At 43.7% G+C, this 10,468-nt stretch overlaps 1 protein-coding gene across 1 annotated transcript; it reads left to right on the top strand.

The window, feature by feature from the left end:
• The first annotated feature begins 269 nt into the window (after window positions 1-269).
• LOC143219633 (uncharacterized) lies at window positions 270-5,431 on the top strand. The gene is made up of 2 exons (XM_076445535.1): window positions 270-1,750; window positions 1,804-5,431. Exons 1-2 carry the CDS (start codon window positions 270-272, stop codon window positions 5,429-5,431), a joined length of 5,109 nt encoding a protein of 1,702 aa, XP_076301650.1.
• The last annotated feature ends 5,037 nt before the right edge of the window (window positions 5,432-10,468 follow it).

Below are 10,468 nucleotides of genomic sequence, written 5' to 3'. Positions count from 1 at the left end.
TCTCTTGTAACAAACTTTATTGTGAAAAGATTCAACCGCTTTAAGTTGAGCCTACACCGTTCAGTTGTTATTGTGAAGTTCGTGGAGAAGTGACGAACCAAGTTTTGGGAAATAAAGTTATTGTTCTGTTAATTGGCTCGTGCTCTCTCTTCTTGTACGAAACATTTGGTCCTTCGAGCCGGATCCTGCGCTGCAGTCTATCTAATTCTCCATCGGAAGCTCATCTGGAGCTCAGTTGAAAGTGTAGTGCTTCAACCACGTGCAAGACAATGGCGGACATTCTGGAAAACCAACGGACTCTCGCGCAAAGGATCTCTCGCGTTTCAGCCAATCTAAAGAAAAAGGGGAAAGCGAATCTTACTCCGGGAATTATTCGTACCGCTCACTCCTACGTGGAAAATTTATGGTCTGAATATTGCTCTGGGGATAAAAAAATCCGAGCAGCCGCTATGACAGATGCGAAAGTAAAGGACATCCCTTATTTCAAGGAGGACGAACACGGTTCGACAGAAATGAGTTACTTAGAGGAGTGCGGTATTCTCAGTGATATGATAGCCGAAGACGAAGCTGCTGAGAACGTTAAGAATTCTTCAAATTCGAACGTAACTGTCGCCGAGTCGGTCGCTCCAAGGTCACGCGCAGTGTTGCCAAAGATGGCTCTTCCAACGTTTGACGACAACTACAAAGACTGGCCCACCTTTCGCGATCTGTTTACCTCGCTCATAATAAAAGATCCAACGTTGTCTCCGGTCGAACGCCTCCACTACTTGAAGAGCTGCATGCGTGGCGATGCCGTTTCCATTCTCAAGAACGTTCCGACTACCGACGAAAACTTCGCCGTGGCATGGGAGAAACTGGGAACTCGTTACGATAATCTCCGTCTCTTAGTGCAAGCTCAAATAAGAGCTCTTGCTTCCTTGGCCCCTGTTAAACGGGAATCCTATGCAGAAATGAAGAGACTGTACAACGAAACCTTCGATGCTCTTGATAACCTTGGGCGACCAGTGACGAACGCCATTGACTGGATCGTCGAACTAACAGTCGAACGATGGGATCGTCAATCTCGCAGAGAATGGGAAGACTCTGTGAAACATCAAAAGGAACCTCCTTCACTTGAACAATTGAGGACCTTTATGCAAGGCAGGATACATACCTGCCGAGCTTTAGAGGCTAAGACTGAGGAACCATCCGAAGTCAAGAAACCTGCTTCTAAGTCCTTCAAGGTTCATCAGGTTTCCAAGGCTCGCTCCTCGTCGCAAGCCTGCGGTCTCTGCCAAGGAAAACATTTCGTCCTGTACTGCGGTCGATATCAGGAGAAGACACCCTCAGAACGGAAGGAAACAGTGCGATCCTTGAATCTCTGCTACAACTGCCTAGGAAAACATGTTTCTAGTGACTGTAAATCAAATAAGAGGTGTCAAAAGTGTGACGGACAGCATCATACCACGATTCACGATGCTTTCTCGTGCCAGGAGAGTACCTCTTCGGCAGCTTGCGTCCAGCAAGTATCTACACACGTGAGTCGATATTCTTCCGTTCTGCTCAGTACCGCGCGAGTCACGGTTTCAGGCCCACGAGGACAAGGCAGCGTAGCCCGAGCGCTGATAGATCCAGGCAGTGAGGTCTCGCTTATCTCGGAAGCACTTGCTCAACGGCTGGGAGTCCAGAGGAGTCAGGCTCGGATTCCCCTTCTCGGAGTCGGAGGCGCCAAGGCTAAATTTACTAGAGGGAAGGCCAATCTGGTCATCACGTCAAATTACCTCCGAGATACTCAAATTCAGATTCCTGTCTATGTCTTTCTAGATATCGACCTCGTAACCTACCCGCTCCTGCCGAGTGGCCTCATGTTCAAGGTCTGACTCTAGCCGACCCAGTCTACCACCTCGCTGATCCAGTGGACATCTTGCTGGGAGCCGACTCCTATAACCTTATTCTACTCGAGGGAGTCAAGCGAGGGCCCCCACACACTCCCGTGGCACAGGAGATCTCCCTAGGCTGGATCCTCACTGGCGGAGTCGAAACAGAGAACAGAGGCGGAGCGGCGAGTAGAAATGACGTTCCGGTACACCACTGTAACGTAGACAGAGAATTAATTGAGTTTTTGACCAGGTTCTGGGAGCAGGAGGAGATAGATTGTTCAATCCCTGATACTGCGGACGATCGCAGGGCGGAGGAACACTTCGCCGATACTCACCTACGACGGTCTGATGGAAGATTCATGGTGCGCCTGCCATTTGACAGCGCACCAGGGCTGGGAGACTCCCGGCGCATCGCGATGCGAACGCTAGAGACAATGAACGCAAAGTTCAGGAGATCCTCCGAATTCAAGAGAGCCTACACTGAGTTCCTGGAGAACTACGAATCCCTTGGACACATGGAAACGATGCAGCCTCAGAAAACGAGTGAAGGGTACTACCTTCCTCATCATGGAGTGTTGAGAGAAGCCAGCTCCACGACCAAGCTGAGAGTCGTGTTCAACGGCTCTATGCCATCTTCCAACGGGAAGTCGCTGAACGATTTCCTTCTCAGGGGTCCAAATCTTTTACCCAATCTGGCGGACGCGTTGCTGAGATGGAGACGATACACGTACGTCTTCTCCGCTGATATAGAGAAGATGTACCGGCAGATAGTTGTGCATCCGGAAGACAGGAAGTGGCAGGGAATCGTGTGGAGACCTGAACAAGAAGGTGCCATTAAGGATTACGAACTGAAAACCGTCACTTACGGTCTAGCGTGTTCACCTTATCTCGCGATCCGCTGTCTACATCAACTTGCCAAGGCGGAGGAGTCTAATTACCCACTGGGATCGCACATCGTCTTGAAGGCCGTTTACATGGACGACGTCCTCACGGGAGCTAACACCCTTTCGGAGGCTAGATCCAAGCAACGGGAACTCAGGGAGTTGCTCAAGGCGGGCGGCTTCCCTCTTCGCAAGTGGGCCGCCAATTCTAAGGGTCTTCTAGAGGGACTCTCCAACGACGAGAGGAAGGGACTAGTCGAATGGGACTCGCCGACACTCCACAGCGTACTAGGTATAAAATGGCTCCCTTCCTCTGATTGCTTTCAGGTCACCGCTGTACCAGCTCCCAGAAATGCTGAGTTCACTAAGAGAGCCGTGCTCAGCGGAACGGCGCAGCTGTTCGACCCTCTTGGGTGGTTGGCTCCAGTCACAATCTTAGCCAAGGTGTTGATCCAGTCCCTGTGGCTGCTGAAGGTCGATTGGGACACTCCCTTGCCGGAGAAGGAGGACTTACTTTGGAGGCAGTTCCAATTCCAACTCCCTACTCTACAGGATATTCGAATCCCGCGATGGCTAGGAACCCGCGCTTTGAATCAGCACCTTGAAATCCACGGGTTCGCTGACGCATCCGAGCGAGCTTATGCTGCGGTGGTGTACTCTCGCACCATCAACTCGGCGGGAGTTCCCACAGTCTCGCTGATAGTGGCCAAGTCAAGGGTGGCTCCACTTAAACGGGTTTCGCTGCCTCGATTGGAACTCTGCGCCGCCTTCCTTCTTGCTAAACTAGTCGGCCACGTCACTACTGTGCTCGATTGGCAAGGAGTAAATATACATCTGTGGTCTGATTCTTCTGTAGCACTCAGCTGGATCCAAGGTCATCCGTCGCGCTGGCCTACCTATGTGGCGAATAGAGTAGCCAAGATCCAGAGGATGCTGCCCACGGCCAAATGGAGACATGTTCGAAGCGCTGAGAATCCCGCCGATTGCGCTTCCCGAGATTTGCTCCCCGCTGAGCTTCCTGATTTCGTTCTATGGTGGCGAGGACCCGAGTGGCTCTCTTCACCAGACCCTCTTCCTGAACCAATCAACCAGGAAGTGGAGCACGAGGCTGAGGAGCCAGAAGTCCACCACGTGACACGCCAACTGGAAGCCCCTTCAAGCAACTTAATCGAGCGGTTCTCAAATCTGACGCGCCTAATTCGAGTCCTTGCCTGGTGCCTAAGATGGGTGCCTGGAAGACAACCAGGAGAATCGGTCATCACAGCCTCGGAAATGCGAGGAGTTAAGACTATTCTTCTCCGATTAGAGCAGTCGACTCACTTCTCGGAGGATCTCCACAATCTTCGGAGAGATCTGCCCGTAGCATCCAAGAGCAGACTTGCCAAACTTTGCCCATTTCTGGACAAGGAGGGGGTGCTGCGCGCCGGAGGACGCCTGCAGGCTGCCAATCTCTCCTACGACCGGACTCATCCTGCGATACTTCCGGTTGAATCCCCCCTAGCTAAGTTGTGGGTTGAAGCTGCCCACAAACGATGCCTGCACGGGGGGACACAACTTACACTGGCCACGCTACGCCAGGAGTGCTGGATTCTCAAGGGTCGTCAGTTGGTAAAATACTGTATCCACAGATGCACTGTTTGTATACGATGGAAAGGGCAAACTGCCCAGCCAAGAATGGGAAATCTTCCCGCAGCACGAATAACACCCACTCGTCCTTTTTTCAGAGCGGGAATTGATTACGCTGGGCCCATACAACTTCGAGCTGGTCGGGGTCGTGGTCAACGCACCTCGAAGGGCTATATCGCGGTCTTCATCTGCCTTGCAACCAAGGCAGTGCACCTGGAGGCTGTCTCGGATGGATCCACTGAAACCTTCCTAGCAGCCCTAAAACGATTCATAGCGCGGCGAGGTCGCTGTGCCGAACTTTATAGCGACTGCGGGCGGAACTTCATTGGTGCCAATCATGAACTACGCGCTCTACTACGAGAATCCACGCAACAGGGCGGTGGTACATTCGCTGCAGCCTCCCGGGAAGGTATCGTCTGGAAATTCAATCCCCCGTCTGCTCCTCACTTTGGCGGAATCTGGGAAGCGGCGGTCAAATCGGTAAAACATCACCTCCGCCGGATCATCGGAGAGCAGATATTGTCTTTCGAGGAGCTGACCACGCTCCTGACGGGTATTGAAGCGTGTTTGAATTCTAGACCCTTACAGCCTTTATCTGACGACCCTGGAGATCCAGCCGCGCTAACACCGGGGCACTTCCTCATCGGTGAACCACTCACCGCCATTCCTGAGCCCAGCCTCGAGGATCTTCCAGTTTCCCGGCTATCTAGGTGGCAGCTAATCCAACAGTTGCAACAACACTTCTGGAAACGCTGGTCGCTGGAGTACCTGAACTCATTGCAAACCAGAGGCAAATGGCGGAAGAGTGGAAAGTTAATTCGAGAAGGGTTCCTCTGCTTGATTAAGAGCGAAATTTTGCCTCCTACGCAGTGGCCTCTGGCGCGCGTTGTTCACGTGCACCCGGGTCCAGATGGTACAGTTCGAGTTGCAACGGTCCGCACTGCAACGTCGGAATTTAGTCGCCCTGTTCACAAGCTGATCCCCTTGTTGGAGCCGGCAACCGAGGTGAATGAGGCTGGAGGAGTCCTCGAGGCTGGACCAACATGCGGTTCTTCCGACTCGTAACTGCCTAAAAAAGGCACCCGCTTTTTAACATGGAGCCTACTGTATGTTCAGGGATTTGCTCTCAATTCATTAGCTTCTCCCTTATCTTCATCACCTCACTTTCGTTCATCAGTCACCTTCACTCACCTCTGTATCACACTGCATCCGCATTGTAATCTCTTGAATTCACTTCATTGCGCGATCCCTGATTCACTTGTTCTAACTACACGGCGCGGTGTTAGCCCATTCAGTTTCTTGTTCATTCCGCAACGTTTTAGCTTCACGGATTTGCATGGCAACTGAGCAGTTTCGTCATTGGCTGACGAGGCGGGCGGAATGTTTGGGATTGGCTGAATGCGCCGACACCGTGCGAGCGCTGATTAGCTGCTTCGTACGTCGCGCGCTAATGAGAGTCGATGAGCCGCTCGCTGATCAGATGCCAGCACCATCGGACGTCGATGCAGATCGATTATCGACCGAAACAGAGCAGATCTACGATTGGCTAATCTCTCTGACGATCCGCGAATCCGGTGTGCGACGGTTGGTGTCGACGGCGAGCTGTTCATCGAACTTGCTCTTGCATCACTCTCTCGTAATCTTACGTACTATCAATACGTCGCGCGTCTCTGTGACCGGTATTAAAAGTAAAGTCGATCACTCGTCGACATACGAGGAAGTGCAGTCGGGATTCCTACTCTTAATCTAACATCTCTTGTAACAAACTTTATTGTGAAAAGACTCAACCGCTTTAAGTTGAGCCTACACCGTTCAGTTGTTATTGTGAAGTTCGTGGAGAAGTGACGAACCAAGTTTTGGGAAATAAAGTTATTGTTCTGTTAATTGGCTCGTGCACTCTCTTCTTGTACGAAACAACTAAATTTATTTTAAATTTTTATTTCCAAACTAGATCCCAGTCGAGTTCCTACTTTATTTTAAACTTTCACCTGTCTAATTTTTGGTTGCATACTAGTAATCACAATGTAAATGACTTTGTCTAATCAGATTTTACTAAAATTGATTTTAAACTTTCTCTTCGAAATAGATCAGTCGAATTTCTGTTTTATTTTACAACTTTTACCTAGATACTTTTTTGGTATCCTACTTGTAGTTGCATTTTAAATACTATTGTCTAACTAGATTTTACTAAAATTGATTTTAAATTTCCTCTTCAAAGTAGATCAATGTCGAATTTCTACTTTATTATACAACTTTTACCTAGTTAAATTTTGGTAGCCTACTTGTATTTGCTTTTTTAGATAATATTGCCTAACTAGATTTTACTACCATTGATTTTAAATTTTATTTTCAAAATAGATCAAAGTCGGATTCCTACTCTATATTTAAGCTTTTGCCTGTCTACTTTTTGGTTACTTGCTTGTGACAGCATTGTAAATAATATCGTCTAACTGGATTTGAATGAATTCATTTTAGATTTTATTTTCAAAGTAGAGAGATCCCAGTCGAATTTCTACTTTATCTTAGACTTTTACCTATCTACTTTTTGGTTACTTTCTTGTGATCACAGCGTAGATATCTTTGCCAAATTAGGTTTTGCTAAAATTGATTTTGAATTTTATTCAGTCGCAATTCTGCTTTATTTTACAATTTTTCTAATTAATTTTTTTTTTTTTGGTAGCCTACTTGTATTTGCTTTTAAATAGTATTGCCTAACTACATTTTATTATAATTAATTTTGAATTTTATTTCCAAAATAGATCAAAGCCGAATTCCTCTCTATATTTAAGCTCTTACCTGTCCAATTTTTGGTTACCTACTTGCAGTCGCAATGTAAATAACTTTGTCTAATCAGATTTTATTAAAATTGATTTTAAACTTTCTCTTCAAAATAGATCAGTCGACTTACTGTTGTATTTTACAACTTCTCACCTAGCTAATTTTTGGTAGCCTACTTGTATTTGCATTTTAGGCACTATTGTGTATCTAGATTTTACTAAAAATTGATTGTCAATTTTATTCTCAAAATAAATTACAGTCGAAATCCCAATTTATTTTTAACTTTTGCGTTTCTAATTTCTGGTTACTTACTTGTGATCACAGTGTAAATAACTTTGTCTAATCAGATTTTTCTAAAATCGATTTTAAAATTTCTCTTCAAAATAGATCAGTCGACTTACTGTTGTATTTTAAAACTTCTCACCTAGCTAATTTTTGGTAGCCTACTTGTATTTGCATTTTAGGCACTATTGTGTATCTAGATTTTACTAAAAATTGATTCTCAATTTTATTTTCAAAATAAATTACAGTCGAAATCCCAATTTGTTTTTAACTTTTGCGTTTCTAATTTTTGGTTACTTACTTGTGATCACAGTGTAAATTACTTTGTCTAATCAAATTTTTCTAAAATCGATTTTAAAATTTCTCTTCAAAATAGATCCGTTGACTTACTGTTTTCTTTTACAACTTCTCACCTAGCTAATTTTCGGTAGCCTACTTGTAGTAGCATTTTAAATCCTATTGTCTAACTAGATTTTACTAAAATTCATTTTAAATTTTATTTTCAAGATAGAGCAAAGTCGAATTCCTACCCTATATTCAAGCTTTTTACCTGTCTAATTTTTGATTACTTATTTGCTATCACAGTTGTTACGGATGACGAACAGGTGTTCAATATCATCTCTGGCAGAAACCGTCCTAGATAAACGAACAGAGCTACCCTAGATAAATCTACATAATTGTTTAGGTTAGTTTAGGGCCCAAACGTACGCACGACCAACTGGTCGTTGACAAAATACGAATGTTCACTTGAAGGGTACTGACAAGTACCATCCGTCATTGCAGGGCTATATAAGCCCTTACATTTCTACTCTCGTGGGCTAGTACTGTCGTAATCACGAATAGTGTCGCGTCGTGCTGCATCTCGGAAGTCAACTACCAGTGAGATCGGACGTTCGTTCCTTTTGAATCAAAGTTTAACCGTACAGATTCCGCGAGTTCGGTCTAAAATCTGTTAGGCAGTGACAAGGTTGCTCCGAGTCCCCCGCATTGCCGGTGCGTCAACACCGTGCGTCTTAGCTTAGCTAATATCACCTTTCAATTTCTTTCCTATTCTAAATTCAGTTCATTCGCGACACAAGTACACTTGTAGAACGAAACTCTATAGTAAGAATATATTTGTCTTCTTTGATAATTAACTCAAATTCATTAAACCCATAATTATCGTCCAATATCCTAACCAAGTGATTGAACGTCCCCACATGATACATTCTTACCGCTCGGATTGTATCAATTAAATTATACTAGTTACGAGGCTTACTAATTATCCTAGCAATTCCCTGATTAACCATCAGGCTCTTTCGCGACATTCCAATTGTCCGAACAGAGATTTATCCAACCTAGCGGCTCCCCAGTTTTGCATTGGGTTCGTCCTCATCCTAACAGCTCCCTGATTTCGCATCAGGTTCGTCTGTGCTATTATACAACCTCCTAGCAGCTCCCCGGTTTTGCATCGGGTTCGTCTGCGTTTGACTCCATTCCTAGAGGCTCCCTGACTTCGCGTCAGGTTCGTCCTCGCTGTCAATAATCCTAGCGGCTCCTCAATTTCGCATTGGGTTCGTCCGCGTTCCTTAACTAACAAATTTATATCATATTCCTAGGGTAATAACCCTTCGCCGGCCACTCGTGCTGCTCGCGGCCCTGGCTCGTAACACAGTGCAAATAACTTTGTCTAATCGGATTTTACTAGAATTGATTTTGAACTTTCTCTTCAAAATAGATCAGTCGAATTTCTGTTTTATTTTACAACTTTTCACTTAGCTAATTTTTGGCCGGCTACTTGTATTTGCATTTTAAACACTATTGTCTATCTAGATTTTACTAAAATTGATTTTAAACTTTATGTTCAAAATAGATCAAACTCGAGGTCCTAATTTGTTTTTAAACTTTTGCCTTTCTAATTTTTGGTTACTTATTTGTGATCACAATGTAACCAACTTTGCCTAATTGGATTTTACTAAAATTGGTTTTAATTTTTTTCTTCGAAAATAGCTATTGATCTAGATCAGTCGCATTTCTGCTTTACTTTACATCTAATTTTTGGTAGCCTACTTGTATTTGCTTTTTTAGATAATATTGCCTAACTAGATTTTACTACCATTGATTTTAAATTTTATTTTCAAAATAGACCAAAGTCGGATTCCTACTCTATATTTAAGCTTTTACCTGTCTACTTTTTGGTTACTTGCTTGTGACAGCATTGTAAATAATATTGTCTAACTGGATTTTAGTGAATTTATTTTAGATTTTATTTTCAAAGTAGAGAGATCCCAGTCGAATTCCTACTTTATTTGAGACTTTTACCTGTCTACTTTTTGGTTACTTTCTTGTGATCACAGCGTAGATATCTTTGCCTAATTAGGTTTTACTAAAATTGATTTTGAATTTTATTCAGTCGCAATTCTGCTTTATTTTACAATTTTTTAATAATTTTTTTTTTTATTTGGTAGCCTACTTGTATTTGCTTTTAAATAGTATTGCCTAACTACATTTTATTATAATTAATTTTGAATTATATTTCCAAAATAGATCAGGGCCGAATTCCTACTCTATATTTAAGCTTTTACCTGTCCAATTTTTGGTTACCTACTTGCAGTCGCAATGTAAATAACTTTGTCTAATCAGATTTTACTAAAATTGATTTTAAACTTTCTCTTCGAAATAGATCAGTCGACTTACTGTTGTATTTTACAACATCTCACCTAGCTAATTTTTGGTAGCCTACTTGTATTTGCATTTTAGGCACTATTGTGTATCTAGATTTTACTAAAAATTGATTCTCAATTTTATTTTCAAAATAAATTACAGTCGAAATCCCAATTTGTTTTTAACTTTTGCGTTTCTAATTTTTGGTTACTTACTTGTGATCACAGTGTAAATTACTTTGTCTAATCAGATTTTTCTATAATCGATTTTTAAATTTCTCTTCAAAATAGATCCGTTGACTTACTGTTTTCTTTTACAACTTCTCACCTAGCTAATTTTCGGTAGCCTACTTGTAGTTGCATTTTAAATCCTATTGTCTAACTAGATTTTACTAAAATT

Source organism: Lasioglossum baleicum, unplaced genomic scaffold, assembly GCF_051020765.1.
Source record: "Lasioglossum baleicum unplaced genomic scaffold, iyLasBale1 scaffold0057, whole genome shotgun sequence".
In the NCBI taxonomy this organism is placed as follows: Eukaryota; Metazoa; Arthropoda; class Insecta; order Hymenoptera; family Halictidae; genus Lasioglossum; species Lasioglossum baleicum.
This window is presented reverse-complemented; position numbering and strand designations above follow the sequence as displayed.

What these genes read in the sequence shown, in the direction of transcription:
- LOC143219633 (XM_076445535.1), top strand. Translation starts at nt 270, where the DNA reads ATGGCGGACATTCTGGAAAACCAACGGACTCTCGCGCAAAGGATCTCT. An exon ending in AAGGCCAATCTGGTCATCAC is followed by an intron (nt 1,751 to 1,803) that starts GTCAAATTACCT and finishes ATGTCTTTCTAG; the next exon opens with ATATCGACCTCGTAACCTAC.